General features: G+C 47.3%; 1 protein-coding gene across 1 annotated transcript in view; it reads right to left on the minus strand.

Moving 5' to 3' along the window:
• Positions 1 to 297: 297 nt before the first annotated feature.
• AGRN (agrin) overlaps positions 298 to 17,567 on the minus strand; it is a 297,229-nt gene continuing 279,959 nt past the window's right edge. Inside the window, exons 31-36 of the mRNA XM_055001300.1 lie at positions 14,162 to 14,278; positions 13,709 to 13,898; positions 11,406 to 11,493; positions 4,779 to 5,003; positions 2,344 to 2,447; positions 298 to 1,341 (exon numbers count right to left, since the gene is read on the minus strand). Coding sequence (XP_054857275.1) covers positions 1,184 to 1,341; positions 2,344 to 2,447; positions 4,779 to 5,003; positions 11,406 to 11,493; positions 13,709 to 13,898; positions 14,162 to 14,278 — 882 coding nt within the window. The 3' untranslated portion in view covers positions 298 to 1,183. The remainder of the gene's footprint in view (positions 1,342 to 2,343; positions 2,448 to 4,778; positions 5,004 to 11,405; positions 11,494 to 13,708; positions 13,899 to 14,161; positions 14,279 to 17,567) is intronic.

Consider the following 17,567-nt stretch of genomic DNA (forward strand, 5'->3'; position numbering starts at 1 on the left):
AGCCTCTGCAACGAGGGTACTTTTAAAAAGGTAAGCCACCCAGCGCTCCCTCCAAGTGATGGCTCTGAAATCTTGCTGCTGCTTCTCCTTTTTTAAAAGAAAGAACCACATCTGAATGTAAACCAAACTATGAAAGAGAAAACAAAAGATGTACCACCGCGTCAGGAAGTTTGCTGGGACTTTGCTGCTCTCCCAGCAGTTCGCAAAGAGCCGAGTTTGAATTTAAAACACTGCCGACAGCCCGCGGTGTAAATGACCGTACCAGCCCCACACAGAGATGGCAGCTTCCTCACTTGCTACATATAAACTCACAACTTTATAGTACGCACTCATCCGTATTTGGGCCCGTCATCGCTACTATATTAGAATCCTCCGTTCACTCAGAGGTCTGCTCTGGAAGAACGTTAAAAACAAAGCAAAACAAACAAAAAAATCCAGCCTTTTGTCACCTGAATTGTGAGTACAGGGTAATAGCAAGACTAGTTAAGGTTTCGGCTAAGGGCAAAGCAAAAACCAAGTGAGGCTCATTCGAGGACTTTTGTCCCGTTTCCTCGCGCTTCCTCATCAGGCCCCACTTGACTCCGAGCCGTGTCGGTTGCCCCAACTTGCCAACTTGTGGTACCAGCCATAAGCTCCCCCCCCTCAAGTCATACAAGCAACTCTTGTGTCTTTGTTGCAGTCCAGGTGCTGGCCTTTTGCTTCCTCGAAGGCTTCAGTCGGCGCTGAGAAATGCTCATTTTCTCTTGGAGGATCTTGATCTCAAACCAATGGGAGGTCGGGGGGGGGGGGGGAGTTTCAAGTATGAATGACATTTACAGCAGAGGATGACATCAAAAGGGGTGGGAGAAAATTGGTCTCTTTCTTGGTCACATCCTGGAGGTTTTTAAATTGGGGGCGGGGGGCGGGGTTGGCTCCTTCTTGAGAGTCCAACTGGCTTGGATGAGAGAAACGCTGCAACCGAACGAGTAACCAAAAAATAAACAGCCCCCCCCCCAAAGTTTTGTCTTCGTCCTCCTCTCCTCTCTGCTTCTCCCCTCCCCTCCCCCACAAAAATATAAAAAGCAATAAGTTTACAAAAATAGAAAATAATTACAGCAATAGCCAGGAGGCGGAGGGGGGGAGAGAGAGAGGGAAGGAGGGAAAGGGGGGGGTGGAAGGAAGGAGGGAAGAGCCTCTCGCCATTTCATTTGGCTGAGCAGTATAATATGGTGGGGTTGTTGAGCGCATCCTCCACCAAATGGAGTTCTTGGCGGTCCACTATGACGTCTCTTATGCAGCCGATGTATCCCGTGCTGTAGGCTTTGGGGAGTTTATGGGCCACGCTGAGCTTCTCCAATCCTCCTGCAGCGGACGATGCAAAAAGAAAAAAAATGGGGGAAAATCAGTCCTGCAAAGGGGTAATTTCCACGACAAATAGGCCTGACCGGTGGATTCCCTGCACAGCAGGTATCCAGTGCCCTTCCCCCCACAGCATTATGCCAAAAAGGACTTAATTCCACTTGGATTCAACCCCTCATCCTGAACCTCTGCCTCCGCTGGATGCTAACACTGTAAAAACGCTTCCATTCTAAAGGCACCTGTCTCGTGCTCGATCCATCTCTGCTTGCAATAGGGTAAGAGAAGAGAGTCGACAGGAAATTGGTTGCGGGGCTTTGTGTATGTTTGCTCCATGAACTCTTGGCAGGACTCGCACTGAATGAGCCCAGGGTATCTTCACGGCCTTATATTAGCTAGCTCTTCAGTATTCCTGATTCAACTCCCCAAAGTCTGCTTTAAGCCCTGGCAGAGAAACAGAAAAACCTAATACACGGACCCGACCAGGCTTAAAACAGTCTAGGTGGAAGCATTTTAAATCGAGGAATGCCGCACGGGGCAGAGAAGAGTTCTCAAATCCACACCAGGTCAGACACCTTGAAGCGGCTTCTTATGGTCAAAATACACGTCTGGAGTAAGTTTGGACCTGAGATGATCGTAGCCAACTCTTTGGGGTGTTCATCAAGGGGTGTTGGAGGTACAAACAGCAGCCAAGGGACACGTGGGCGAGCCACTGGGGCTACAGAATTCTCTCTATCTGTCCCGGCTGGCTGTTGGCTCCCCAAGACCTGGAAGGCCTGTCAAAGCCTTCGGACTCCAGTTTTCCGGCTCTTGTTCGGCAGCCGCCAAGAACCGATCTTCTCATTGCAGAATGCAGTTCTGCACCCAGATCGGGGATATCCTCCATCAGTAGCGGAGGTCACAGTAGCCTTGGATTGGAAGCCCGTGACGTGTCCTCTACTAACTCGGCTTCGTGGCGAGTCCATGCCGGGGATAAGCTAATGCTAAAACAGGCTTAGACCAACTCACCCAGCCAAAGGGCCCCGTCTGTGTCCAACTGCGTTGCTCCCAGAGGAGAGGAGCCCATGATGGGGGCCTCGTTGCCAACCTGCAGGGACCCGTCACGGTGAACTCTGTCCGGAGAAGGTAAACACAGGGAGAACCGAATGCTCATCAAAGGGGTTCAAAGCTTCACATGAGACGGATATGGGGATTTATGCAGAGGCTCTTCTGAAAACAGCTAACCTTGTCTTGTACCAGCAGGGAACTAATCGCAAATTATTTTGACCAGTGATTGCCAAGTACCGTATCCCTGTTTCTGCCTACACCCTACAATCCTTGCCCAGTTTTAAAAAAAATTGTTCTAGAAAACTCAAAGAGTTCTGCAGAGTAAATCAACGTATGTCATTTGCAATGTCAAACCCGAGCACAGAATTTGGGCTGATTTTGCTCCGAGTGCAACCTTCCCCCTAAACATCTTATGCATCTGCAGAAAACCCTGCCATTCCAGCTGCTCCATTTTGCCTCCCTCTGATATAAATACAATTTCACTCGACCCGCTGAGGCAGGCTGGTAGCTTGAAGCACTGGCAGGGGGGCGAGACTGGCGGCCAAAGCTTCAGGCATTAAAATCCACAGGCAGGGACTTTTTGACAGTCTCCTGTGACCTCCGCCTAGAACCCAGAGCGGGCAAGTCTAGGCATGAGGACTGCAGAGCTAGACTGCTCGCATGAGTCATCCAAGGGGCTTTTGTGACCTGCCCAGGCTGTAGGGCACTGATCAATGCTCTCCAGGGGTGACCCTCTACTTTTCTCGGCCTCATTTTGTGCAGAGGGAGGAAGCTGAGCCAGGAGGGAGGGAGGGAGGGAGGGAACGGCTTTTCCTAGAAATAGCAGCAAGGTCAGACAAATGGAGCAGAGCAACAGGGTGAGATAAAAGGCTTAAAGCCACACCGTCTCCCTGGGTCGGTACCAGTTTGGGGTGCAGGTAGGAGACATCTGAATGCCCCGACAGCAAAACTTGCTGCAAATGGAAAGTTAGCATGTCAGAGAGGAAGGACTGGATCTGGTCTTCCCCCCTAAGGTACTCGCTTCTACTTGTCAAAACACCTTGCTTAGAGAAAGCTACCTTGTCAGGGGGAAAGGATAGAGCCTAACCCCGTTTTTATTATTTTATTGTATTTTTAAAAACTTTGTGAGCTGCTACAGTTGTCAGCCACTGCTGCCAACTCCTCTGGAAAGAATGGGGCGGGCGGGGGGGAAGAGGTGCGCTTGCACCATTCCAATTCCTGACAACACTTCCAGCAAAAAAAAGGGAAGTGACGTTATTAAGTTAGGGGCAGCGCTTTAGCATTTGTCCAAAACTCTATGGTTAAATTGTTGGGGGGCTAATCCTTGATCTTGCCCCCAATGACACCATAAGACCTACCGTGGTGAACTACTTGAACCAATGCTTTTAAAGTGCACTGTGCAAACTCCATGAATTAGCATATTAATTTATATATTTAATGTATATCTTACAAAAGTGCAAAGTGCTCATGAATAATAATCACAGTTAGTTCACATCTTATAAACAACAATATTCCATAATCAACAATATACAAATTAACACTTCCATCAAAAATGGGCAAAAGGCTGGGAGTCCAAAGAGTCTAGTATAAGTTCTATGCAATAATTAATTTAAGAGCCTTTCTTTCTTATCCCTTTCTAAGGGTAATCCAAGAAGTGGAAGGATTCCCACATGGTGCCCAATTCCTGGGCAGCAGCAAACATGAAAGGACCCCCAAGCCTCGCTGAGGAAGAGTTCCCAAGCCGTGAAGAATCACTCAACAGGGTGCCAGCTATTCTCCTGTTTCGGATGGACTTTTTCAAGAGTATCCCCAAGCAGCAATAGTCTGCAAAGCCAAATGCTGATGGAAATTCCTCACTTCTCTAACACCACAGTAGGACCCCAGATATCGAGTGCACGTGGTATCTGGGGTCCTACTATCTGAGCGTCCTGCTTGGATCTGCCTATTAGCTATCCTGAGCATGTCTCTGGAGAGGCAGTGTATAAATTTCCTAAATAAATAAACCGTAATGACTAGGCATGCTTCACAAATATCCTGAGAGCCGCTGTAGCATAGCGGTTAAGTGTTTGGGTTGCAAACCAACACTCTGCTAGTTCGACTCCCACTACTGCTATGAACTCAGCAGGTGGGCTTGAGTAAGCCACTCCTCCCAATCCCAGCTGTATTGTGGGGATAACAGAAATACAACCTTGTTCACCACTTTGAGAGGGGCACTAATCTGTTTAGAAAAGTTGCTGTAGCATAGTGGAGAAGTGGTTGGGTTGCAAACCAACACTCTGCTAGTTCGACTCCCACTACTGCCAGGAGCTCTGCAACGGCCTTGGGTAAGCTACTCCATCCTCTCAGTCCCAGTTCCCCAGAAGGGCAGTTGTTGTTGCTATCCCTCCTTCACACACCTGTAGGCTTTGATTTGGATCCATTGGTTTGTGTTGACGGGGACCGTGGAACGCAGGACCACAGGCTTGGAGCCAAGGTCGTAGGTCATCTGGACGTGACCGTCCACAATAGCCAAGGCAATGTAATCTGAACGGTCCAGCCCTTTCCCGCTCCAGAGGATGAGGCCTTGCGTGGCTTCAGTTTTGATGCTCAGCTCAAAATGGTTCGACTGCAGGGCCTTCTCGCTGCATTGACATGAAAAGAGAGATGGTCAGTTTGAGGCGGGGAGCGGCCTTCTCACCCACAAGCACACGGTCGGATGATCCTTGGGCAAGAGGCCTAGTTCATTTTTTGCATCCTTAATGACTTCAGAGTCAGGCACGAAAAGCAAAACCTTGCTTTCGTGGGGCCTAGATTGGTTCCAACCGCCATTTTGGTGTTTTTTTTAATGTGCTAAAAGTTATCACTGTGTGACCGTTCCTCGCATTCATGAGGTAAAAAAGTCCGTGAAACTCTGCAAAATACCAGAGAAAAACATCAAATTTTACTGCTGGAATTCTGAAGGGGAAATGGTCTCAGCAACTGGCCCACCACAAAACAGCCACAGTTTTGTTCGTTTTAGGAAATGGAAGAGTCACCATTGTGTGACTGTTCTTCAATGTTCAGATGAGGGAAATGGGCGCTGAAAAATGCTATGGAGGAACATCACATTTCCACACACGGATTCTGAATAGGAAAGCAGTTTCTCGGTGACTTTTCTGCATCAGATGGATGTGAGAACTGACTCTCACATCCCCGGTCTGTCGAAATACATCAAAGAATGGCCAGGACAACCTCCATTACCTCCAAGCTTCAGAATCTTTTCAGACAGAAAGGAGAGGGACATTTTGACAGGTGTGTGGAAGAAGCCACAGAAAGGGGATTCAAACAGAAACTGCCACAAAGTCACACATGTAGCACACACGTACCACACAAGACGAGACACACAACAATATGGAAAAAGTGTTTCATCCCCTCATGGACACAGCACAGAAATGGAAGGACAGCAGCTGTTGAACAATTAGGGGGAACAAATAAAGCACTTTGTAGATAGGGCCATTTAGCGTGTGGAATTCATTGCCACAAGATGCTGTGATAGCCAATAGGGAGACCAGTCTCTGGAGAAGTCCATCAGAGGTTATGACAATCAAGCCTCCAGATTCAGACATAGTATACCTTCTTATTCAGCGGCCAGAAGTTCAGCAGGCTCAGGCAGGATAGCCAAATACTGACAACCAACAATAGGGAAGGTCTCTTTCCTTCATGTCCTACTTAAGAAATTTCTAGAAGTGTTCAGCTGGCCACTGACTCAGAGATGCAATTTTTTTTTTGCAGTTATATGCCTAAGCCCCTGCCTTAAGTCCCACCTCACCCCATTGTCCTTCTGACTATTGTTACATGGTCTTGGTCAGGGAAAAAAGCGAGATTTGCTACCCTGTGTCTGGGTTCACACTTAGTTATTCTCCCCCAACGATGGATGCTAGCCGGAACTTACCCAGTGTGTGAACAGAATCCAGATATTCATCTCTATTAAAAACATCTCCTAAACTGAATCTTATTTCCTTATTTGTGGAGCCCTCAGCGGACAGATGTTTTATTAAGGAAGAATGGCTGTAGGTTGGGGGGTTTTTTTGGCAATCCGTCTGGTTGCTCATTACAGCAATCTAGATAATTGAAATCAAATGCCCGATTTTGTTGAACTGTTCATCCTGGTGAACAACGTGCCCCGTGACATGTGGTGACGGACGACCGATCGCAAAGCAATCTTATGGTAACAAATTCCAATTTACTGAGTTCATTCCAGAATTCACAAATACCACGATGTCTTCAGAAATTTAGGTAAATACAGACAACACCCAGGTTCATATCTGGGTCAGCAATGGAACTCACACAATAAAGAGATGGCACAGGTACCACAACCCTTCTTGGGACATGTGTGACAGGTGTTCCATATGACCGCTGGATCATATGGAGACCTCATTTGTGCAACTCTACCCTTTGATAATTGAAAAGGGAAATGAATGAATGGGGAACTGCTAGATGTGATCCTAATTGTATGGTGGAGGAGACGAGTTCCTCTTGATTATCTTCCACCACGCAGGATCTGAGTCCAGTGGCACCTTAGAGACCAAGAACATTTTCAAAATGTAAGCTTTCCAGAGTCAGAGCACCCTTCTTCAGATATCAGGTGCGTGAATAAGGGAGCTCTGGCTCTCAAAAGCTTACAATTGGTTGGTCTCTAAGTTGCCACTGGATTAAAATCCTGCTGTTCTACTGCAGACCAATTCGGCTACCCACCTAAATCTTGCGCCATGCAAAATCTGTTCCCTGCCTAATGTATCTGATCCAGGTCAAGGAGTGTACGGAAAAGGGCACAGCGAACGGAATTAACAGGACTGGAAGCTGCAGGGCAGGGCGGCTGTTTTAGCAGGCTCAGGCATACCTTCCAGGCTGCCCGTAGCACCTCATCCATCGATAGATGAAGATGGGTAAGCCGTGTTAGTCTGTCTGTCGCAGTAGAAAAGAGCAAGAATCCAGCAGGACCTATAAAACTAACAAAACTTGTGGTAGGTTATGACCTTTCTGAGCTATCTGAAAAAGTGAGCTGTGACTCACGAAAGCTCCTACACTACCACAAATTTTGTTAGTTTGTTAGGTGCTTTTTTCTACTCCTCCATCACTGTGCAACAAGTTCAGGCTAAAGACAACCCTTATATAAGGCAAGACGGGATCCTTAGGTCACCTGATCTCGCAGGGGCCAGAAAGCTGCAGTATACCCTCCGGCCAGCTGTGGTGCTGTGGAGACGAGGCAGCAGTCCTCTCTTTCCACAAGCTGCTATCCAAGTCCTACATTCAGAATGCCAAGTCTGAGACCCACCCGTTGTCCTCCTGATAACTGGGAGATTTGGACCATGTGATTTGTGCCTATCAACAACTCTCTTAGAAAAACGTATTTGCAAAGGTCACAAAATCTGCATATGCAAACCACCTGGTTCCTGGTTCCCAAGTTTTGTGTGTGTGTGTGTGTGTGTGTGTGTGTGTGTGCGCGCGCGCGCCATGTGACCTCTACATCTTGCCAGGCCTTTAGGAGTTTTTTCCCCAAATGTTGCAATGATACACCACATATGCACAAAAGAAAAATGCAAAAAAAAGAAAAGAAAAAGCAGTGGTGGCAGCAAAGACATCTCGACACCGAAGACACAAGTGCAGAAGCCTTGCCGAGACTCACCTGAGATCCATGGAATTATCCAGAGCATCAGGGCTTAGAGGCAGGAAGAAAGGGGAGGCATGCAATAAGCGCCCATGGAAAACAGTGAACGGACTGGCAAGGGACAACGCCCTGTACCCTATGACACATCAGATCCCTCCAGCTCTTTCAAAATATACACCTGGGATCTTGTGAATAGGAAATACAGCACCACTGGGTGTATTCAGGTTTCAGCACATGAACAGACATCCTGAGATAACAGCCCCTTAAACCTGTCTCATCACTAACAGGTTTTCAAGTTTAAGGGATAACCGGAGAACAGGAAGGAAAGGGAGGGAAGGAGCCCCCAGATAATCAGGGGACTCTCGATTTGGCCCAACTTCATCTCTAAATAACATCCTTGTCGCTCACTTCTGCCCTGGATTTGCTGACATGATGAAGGGGTGGGTAGAGAAGTATTTTGATTGTGATGAAAGAGGAAGAGCCCTTGGATTTTTCTTAATTAGGGGCTCCTGACACACCTCCATCTCATCACAGAGCGTGCGGCTTAAGGCGTGCATCTCAGGGATATCCTGAAATGGCAAACCTTTAAGTTCCTTCAGTCTGTGATTAGTTGGCAGAAGATAAAGGGTAAAATGAGAGAAGGCAGCGGGCAGAAAGCAGAAGAACCAACTCCTTAATTAATCAAGGGCTCCCTTTCATCTCTGAATAAGTGGCCAGCACGTACAATATCATGTTATTATCTCAAGGATACCGAGGAGAGTTCTCTGAAACCAATGAAAGCATGCGGGGTGGGGGAATCAAGAATGAGCCGGGTTTGCAAAGAAAGGGTTATACCAGAAATGCCTGTCAGTGTAAAACGACAACGCTTGTTCCAGAATAAACAACCCAGAATAAACAGCCTTTTGAAACAACTTGTGGTTGTCTCTAATCATCTAAGTAAAGCCCAGCATCTATTCCCCTTTTACCAGAATACAAGAGCACCTCGCGGTCTTAACACATTTCTATTCTAGTGATATAGCAGAGGAAGGTTATTTTTTTTCCCTTTTCAGAATTGGCTTTGAGGTCCGCAGCGGTATTTTTCAGCCTGCAACAATTGTATAGAGACCCTTAACCCCCACTCAGGCAGGTTCACAGCTATCAATGTAATGTTTGCAGAACAATTTCTTTCTTTCTTTTCCCTCTTAAAAATGTTGCCTGCTTCTGCAGAGTTTCTATAGAAAAGGCTCAGCAACGTTCCACTGTTTTTGACTTGGATACAGTTTAATAACTGTTATGTTTTGTGTGTGCGTGAGCACCAAATCGTTTTTTCAGTATTTCCACAAATCGTTTCTGGGGCTCACCCAACCGGTTTTGTCAAACCAAGTTTTATGCAAGAACAAAAGGTATCAGAGGTATAGAAAAGCAATGCTGTGAATCAGCTAAACACACTAACAAAGCCCCAAATTTGTATATGTCACTCGACAAACGCTGGAGATCTTATTCTGCAGCTCAACTGGTTTCTGAGATTGCAGGAGCTGTTGCTTGCCTGCTCCTAAACCAATCTCCTCAGCACTAAGGACTAGAAAGTTTGGGTTGTCCTGATGCAGAACCTTTTACCTTTTAGCACAAGGAGCACAGCCGGGGATCCCACCTTACAGTGACTGGGTGCTGGGGGAAAATCTGAGCCACAGAAATCTATAGCTCTGGTTGCCTAATTGAAGGATGAAGGAGAAGGCTAAAGTACATTGGAATGGATTAAATGAAGGTGTGACTGGCAAGGGACAATGCCTGTACCCTATGACACATCAGATCCCTCCAGCTCTTACAAAATATACACCTGGGATCTTGTGAATAGGAAATACAGCACCACTGGGTGTATTCAGGTTTCAGCACATGAACAGACATCCTGAGATAACAGCCCCTTGAACTTGTATCATCTCAAACAGATTTCCACGTTTAAGGGATGACCAGAGAACAGAAACGAGAGAAAGGAACGGAGCCCCCAGATAATCAGGGGCTCTCTAGACTTTCTGCGTCCTCCCCAAATACTTCTTGCTTTCCATTCTTACCCTATGGTGGGGAATGTGTGGAGTTGGCTGATGGAAGAATGACTGGGGGGAAGAGGTGAGGAGTAAGAGAAACGAAGGAAGCGGGAATTCTACTTACGCTGGAATCTCATTGGTCAGTTGGCTTGAAAACAAAGAAACAGAGACATTCAGGAGAAAAGGGACACACAAAGAAAGAGAGAGGCACAGAGACAAAAAGGTGCACAGAACAAAAGAAGGAAAAACACACGTCCTTCAAAAGGGATTACACAAAGTCAAACAGTGGAGAGAAAGTGGTCTTCAAGGTGAGCCATGTCTAGAATTCTCGAGCTAGGCACTTGACCTAGCAGAGCGTATGGAAGAAGGTCTGTACCCCAAAGAGGTACCTCAAAGAGACATGGGGAACTAGCGGAAACCAAGACATACACAAACAATGCCATTCATAGAACAACAGAACACACAGACAAAATGGGTGGACTAAGAGGGGGGGATGATGCTACTATTTTCAATGTGAAATCTAAATGGCTGAGAGTTCTGCTGCCATGTTTAGGCGGACCTGTATCTTTAAAATACCAATAGCTTCAGAGAAACAACTGAGGACGGCCCCGGCTGCTTGTGAATGCTGGAAACAGAATGCTGGACTAGATGGGACCTCTGGTTCCATCCAGCAAAACCAATGTGTACGCTCATGTTTATTTTTTAAAAGAAGATTGAAACCTCTGTTTCGGCCTACAGTATTGACAGTTTTATTCCATCTCCTTTGCAGGGGCAAAAGCGACCAAAAAGGGCAATTAAGGCCGAATCAGTGAAGGCACACAGTGCGCGTTCTCCTGCCGACGTTCTGTCACTGTGAGAGACGACAATTTATCCACAAGGTTGTGAATTGCTCGAAAGGAAAGGTAGTTGGAGTGTAGCTTTAATGCATTATAGGGTTTAGGGGTGAGAAGGGCTGGGAAACTCATCCGTTTCACAACCCTGCCTCTGGGCAAGGCCTCCTGCCTTACTTGTCTCTTCTCTTCCCAATAAAGCGGCTGACCTGCAGTATCTGGAATCTTGCGTGCTTCACAAAAGATTCCAAGGAAGTCAAAACTCCAAATGCTCCAGAGAGGTCTGCCAGGCCACGCTCTCGGCCCCAAGTCCCCGGAAAGTTGTCTTCTCGGCAACTCGAATTATGGGACGGCTGTCCCTACTAGTCTGGGTAATGGGGGCTTTGTGGTCCATTTGGAACAGTTTGGGTGTATCTCGAATGGAAGGCTTCGGAGTATGGAATTCCCATTCGGACTGTTTATTTTTTTAAGTTCCAGGAACATTTGCTACTGACAACTCTCTGTTTTCACCCTCCTGAAATCCCACGTCCAACAGAGATGCTTTACCTCTTGGTCACAGCGTTATGGTATTCTATGTACGTTCTGCCGTCAAAGGCAATGGCTTCCGAATCTCCCGCCGCCTTTTCGATGATGACTAAAAGGGAGACGAGAAAATAAAGGCAGGTGGGTTATGGATCTCGGCCTGGAGACAAATTTCCTGGCAGGAGTTTATGGAAAATAGGGGGAACATACTCACTACCAGAGAAAGGTCTGTATGTCCCTAAAGAAGTTTTATCATGTGGCTTTTCCCCATGCGCTAACCATATGTTTTTTGTTGTACGTTTGTTTGGAGAAAGTGGCAGCAGTGGTAAATATGGCCACTTTATAGAGTATGGGATGTGGGATGACTTCTGTCCCCAACCAGAAACAAAACCGTAGCTCTTTTTCTCTCCAACGTTCTCTCCTGGCTCCGCTTTCCCCCCTTTAATCCATCCCTTTCGTCTGCTAGCTCTCCCCAATGACAAATCTAAACTGTAAGCTGCTCACAGGCAGAGACCCCACAGTGGCTTGGGAGGCACCTGTGGCTCTCTGACATGCCATTTTTGGCTCTTCTGAGTGCTGTTCTCCAATGTGGCACCTGTCCATGTTTGAGGACAGTAGGTAGGTGGTTCCCAGTATGAAACGGCCACCATCAGAGAAGCACGTCAGCTGTGAGCCAACCTGAGCTATAAGCTTCAGGCCAGAGCGGGGAGTAAATATGGCTCTGCAGATGTGGCTCTCCAAGAGCCACAGAGTGAGTGTCACTTATTTAAACTAACCTATGAATAACATAGATCAAGATGGGTAGCCGTGTTAGTCCATCTGTAGCAGTAGAAAAGAGCAAGAGTCCAGTAGCGCTTATAGGACTAACAAAATTTGTGGTACGGTATCTAAAGAAGTGAGCTGTGACTCACGAAAGCTCCTACCCTACCACCAATAGGTGCTATTGGACTCTTGCTCTTTTCTACTGCTATGAATGCCATGTACATTGAGAAAATTGTACTGACGATTACCACCCTTATTTTTAACCATTCCCTGTTGGATAGAATACATCTACCCAGGGCTTTTTTTCTGGGAAAAGAGGTGGTGGAACTCAGTGGGTTGCCCTCGGAGAAAACGGTCACATGGCTGGTGGCCCCGCCCCCTGATCTCCAGACAGAGGGGAGTTGAGATTGCCCTCTGCACCGCTCGGTGGCACGGAGGGCAATCTCAACTCCCCTCCGTCTGGAGATCAAGGGGCGGGGCCACCAGCCATGTGACCATTTTCAAGAGGTTCCGGAACTCCGTTCCCCCGCGTTCCCGCTGAAAAGAAGCCCTGCATCTACCTATTTATGGCACAGATATTCCCCACTTTTCTTCCATCAGGAAGCTCAAAAGTGGCACCCTTTCTGCTTCCCAGGAAGCTTCTAGTCATCCAGATACCAACCAGACTGAGACCTCCTTAACTTTGGGGAGGTGGCTGCATCATGTGCCTTCCAGTCCTGCTCTGGGACATTAGTTTCTCTTTCACAGGTGAACTGCCCAAGTCGCCATATGACTCTTCATGCAAGGCAATGGAACAGGGTGGGCACGGGTGCACGGATTCTGAACCGAAGCTCTCGGCAGCCGGGCTTGGGGAGATTTCCACTTCGGCAACCAAGATTGCATTTGTGCACAAACAAACCTTGGAAGCTGAGTGGTGTTCCTCCATCTGGGATGCCGTACCTACCGCACCACCTCAGTCAGCTGATGCTGAGAACCCATCCAGCTCCATCAGAGCTTTTAAGACACCAGCCTCGGCGCTCTCTTTCTCTCTGGACTGAGCACCTGGTCTCATTGGAGAGGACAGAAGAAGTCCTCCCACTCCGCTGTCTTCAGAATAACCTGCCCAACCTGGAATTATGCTGTTAACTTTCAGATGTCGGGTCAAGACCATTTTATTTTAGAGGGATTTTGAGATCAACTCGGTTTGAGAATTGAGTCTAACTGCTTGGGGCTATTCTCGTCTTCCCTTTATTGCTGGTGGGATTTTTGCTGTCTTTACCTTCTTAATTCTTTTAACTGTTTACTGGCTGTGGGTTTGCTATTTATGGTATTCTTTTATGTTTTTAGCCACGTCGCAAGCTACTTTGTGGATCAAAAAATGGGAGATAAATATTTGAAATAATAAAGGGCTTCCGGCCCTTCAGCTCTCCAGTTGTCATTTTTAGACCTGCCTGCATATTTGACTCTGGTCCCATTTGACTGACAGCTGTCTCTTGCCTTCCCCAAACCTGTGACCCCTGATGCCCCTTGGCTCTGTTCCTAAGAAGAACAGCACACTTCCCCCCATCCCTTCCAGGCAGCCTCACCTTTTTCACAGTGTGCACCAAAGAAGCCCCTCTGGCACGTGCATTCATAGCTCTCCATGCGCGGATTGCACATGCCCCCATTCTGGCAAGGGCTCGGCTTCTGAGTGCATGGGTGAGAGTGGAAGGTAGAGATCTCAATGGCGCTGAAGATGTACTCTTCCTTTAGGACTGGGATACCCTTTATGGAAATCTGAGCCATTGCAGAGGTAGAGAGAAAAGGGAACGACAACTGGAATGAATCCTTTTTTAAAAAATGTGTACACCCAAATGGGAACATCTCAAAAAAAGACAAACAACCAAGCTAAATCTCTTCTAAATGGGCAAGGAAAAGAAGAATTGAACCACAAATGTGGTACTTTTAACTGAGATTTAACAAGAAGCCATGGCTGTGAGCCACGGAGAGCCAATTTCACCCCCAATAAACAAAACTGACAGATGGACAACCCGCCTTACCCTCTGGATGGCCCCATCAAAGCTGGTGGAGATGGCTGCTGCACGGGCCAGTCTGCTGAAATCGGGCGCTCCCCCCACATACAGGGGCTCCTTCAGGTTCAGGAAGGCATGAGGCAACTGGACAGGTAGAACAGGGAAGGTAGGGAATGAGAAAGGAGATGAGGCGGATTGGAACGCTGCTGTCTCTCCACCTTGGGAGGAGGAGCACAGCATCTCTCTGGAGAGGAACAACCAGATAAACATTTCCTGGTGGTCCCCGGCCCCAAGGACGTCTGCCTTGCCTCAACCGGGGCCAGGGCTTTCTCAGCCATGGCACCAACCTGGTGGAACTCTCTGTTGGTGGAAACTTGGGCCAGACAGGATTTGCTGTCTTTCCGCTGGCCTTGTAACACAGAGATGTTCCGCCAGGTATACGGAGGTTGAGTGGGCGACCCACCCATCCGGCCCCTTGCTGGATGGGTGGGTTGCCCACTAACTCGTTTGGTCATCTGGTAGCTGCCACCTGACCCGTAGTTTTACTGATATATGATGGGTTGTGCCATGTGTGCACAGCTGTTTTAATGGATCGTATTATTGCTGATTTTATTGTTTATGCTACCGTTTTATCCATTTTATTTATGTTATGGTTGTGATCCGCTCTAAGCCCACTTGTAGGGAGAGCTGAATAAAAAGTTAATTAATTAATTAAGAACCAGCGGTAATTAAGAACCAGAGAGACACTGCTAAATGGGATGTCTCAAGGATGGGACAGCCAGAACTGGGGCCTGATGCTTCAAGCCTACATTTCTGGACCTATTATTTCGTTGTTCTTCCTACTTCTTGTCCAACTTCAGACTGGGATTATTTAACAGCTCTTCAGTTTAAGGTCAGACTTCTCCCCAGCATCCACACACAATGCGGGAGGGCGTCACCTGTTGGTTTTTTTCCCTCGCTTGCCCCCACTGCTGTTAAAAGCATAGAGGCAGAGAGGTTACCTTACTCATGGCCTCTGACCAGGACTCGCCCTCTGTATCTTGCTTCCACTCTTCCTTTTAACCCTCTGACTGAACTAGATAGATTGACTAGGCCCGTCGTGACCCTTCCAAAATGACCTGGAGCCACGCAGGGGCCTCTTTTAAAAAAGGCGATCTGAAACCAAACAGAGCTCAGCAGAGGAGCAAGGAAGCATAAATGCAGGATAAAGATCAGACACACGGACTGCTCAATAGGCAAGGTCCCCCGCTGCTTTCATTCCCAGGCGAAGCTACAATCTCTTCAATGCTCCACTCTGCCACTGAGCGCCCTCTCTAATACTGGGCGTGCTTTGCAAGCGAAAGGTCCCAGGTTCGATCGCTGGCATCTCGCATGTAAAATATATCCCCCACAGGCTACATTCAGATATCATTTTTAACTGGCGTTTAAGCCAAAGTGTGTACAAACTGGGTTTGTTCCTGGGCTCACGCGGACACCTCGTTCCTCTCTCTGGTTAAATCTGGTTAAAATCTTAACTGCTGCTATTTGTGAGGCGAGTACACCGGTTAACCATAGTGAGTTCCCAAACAGACAGAACACCAGGGCCATTTCTGCACGTCCTTTTAGGGACAGCCCACTCACGGAACGCTGGTGACATCTCCGTTTGCAAAATGGTTGTGGGCAGCTTGGCTTCCATGTTTCGGCCCCTTTTCGGGGACTGCAGAAGGTGCGTTCCCAGAAAAGGTGCCCCAAAAAGGAAGCTAAACAGTCTGCAAATGTTTTGAAAAAGGAGACGTCTGGAGTCAAAGGGGAAAGCCACCAGCGTTCAGTAAGTGGGCCATCCCTTTAAGACGTGCGTAAACGGCCCAGGATTCAAAGCCTGCTCTGGTTTAGAATCCCAATTTGTGGAGGAGATACTAATTCCAATAAAACCACAGGTCTGCATTTGCTATGATTTATTGCATTGTTTATTGCTGTTGTATGTATTGTACTGTTTTTGTGGAGTTGTTTCCTGTCTTTGTAATCCAGGGCCGATTCCACACTACCTTAGCTCCCGCTTTTCTTGTGCAATGATTGCTCCATCTGTTATTGCGCATTCTTCGCTTGTTTGTCCACATCACCCTTTGAATAGCGCTTCTCCTGCGCAATCCGTTGATCACATCCCCTTCCAAAAAGACGGGTAAAGGGGCGGGAAAAACCCGAACAGCTCCGCGGTTTTGTTTGTTTTTTAAAAAAGGACAAATTGACGCTATATCGACGAGTAAGCATCCTGGTTCAATGGTACAACGACACCATTAAGATAATATATTTTAAAAAATCACCCGAGACACTTACGATGAGCGCTAGGAACATCACAGCCTGCATGCTGGTTGAAATCATCCGGGAATGGGTGAGCAGTCACGATCACCTACAGCAGCATCTCACAGCAGAGCTTCATTTTGTCTTTGGAAAATTGAAATCTGTGCCTAACTTGTCGGCACAGTCCGTGTCGGGGCATAACATGAGCCATGATTTCAGTATCATGTGGATGCCCCCCCCCCAATATATAAATTGAATTAACATATGAAATTGTTCCTCTGATATTTGAGGTCTGCCCGCTTTTTTAAAATAAGATTAATATGATGAGATGTCGCCATATCGACACGGTACTCTTATTTTTTAAAAAAAGGGGTGGGGACAATTGGGAGGCGGGTCAAGAGAGGCTCGGAATTCAACGGAGGGCAGTTATTCATCAAAAGATAACCCGCGGCGAAAGTGCAATGGGCTGTGGCGACGCCATGGCGAATTAATGACGGCTTTGGAGACGATGCATGTGAACAGATGAAGGAATGGCGCTGCAGAAGTGAAAAACTGCCGCAAGAACAACGGTAGTGTGGATTCGGCCCAGTTTTTGTTTGCACTGGTGCAATATAAATAATACTTTTTATTGCATTGCTGTTACTGCATTGTCTTCTAATTCTGTAATCTGCCTTGACTCTCACTGAGAAAGGTGGATGATAAACAAAGTACATGAGCAAACCGGAGCAAGTTGCTTGCCAGTACTCTCAGAGCAAGAAGACAGCAGCGAAGGAAGGAGGTGAGCGTGAGCGGGCAACAAACCACCCATCTAAGTTTAAAAGAGGGATGCAACAGCGGTAGAGCAGGAAGGATTCCTTCCTTAGTCCTTTGAGAGACTACTGGGCAAAGTGGTGTGGGTGCGTAAAACAACTTTGTGGTGTTCCTGCCACAGCCCCAGAGGCCACCTTCCACTGGCAAGAGAAAGGGTGACCAGAGGCAGGGTCTTTTGTGTGGTAGCACCACAATCATAGGAGCTTCCCTGCAGTGATTTGCCTGGTGCCTGATCTGTTAAGCTTTATGCACCTGGTGAAGACTTCGTTCCTCACCAAGGCGTTTGGTTACAGCTGTTGTTTCTAGTTAGCGTGGTTTTACCTGCTACTTTTTATTTACTGATGTT

The sequence above is a fragment of the Eublepharis macularius genome, chromosome 17 (genome assembly GCF_028583425.1).
Source record: "Eublepharis macularius isolate TG4126 chromosome 17, MPM_Emac_v1.0, whole genome shotgun sequence".
Classification (NCBI taxonomy): Eukaryota; Metazoa; Chordata; class Lepidosauria; order Squamata; family Eublepharidae; genus Eublepharis; species Eublepharis macularius.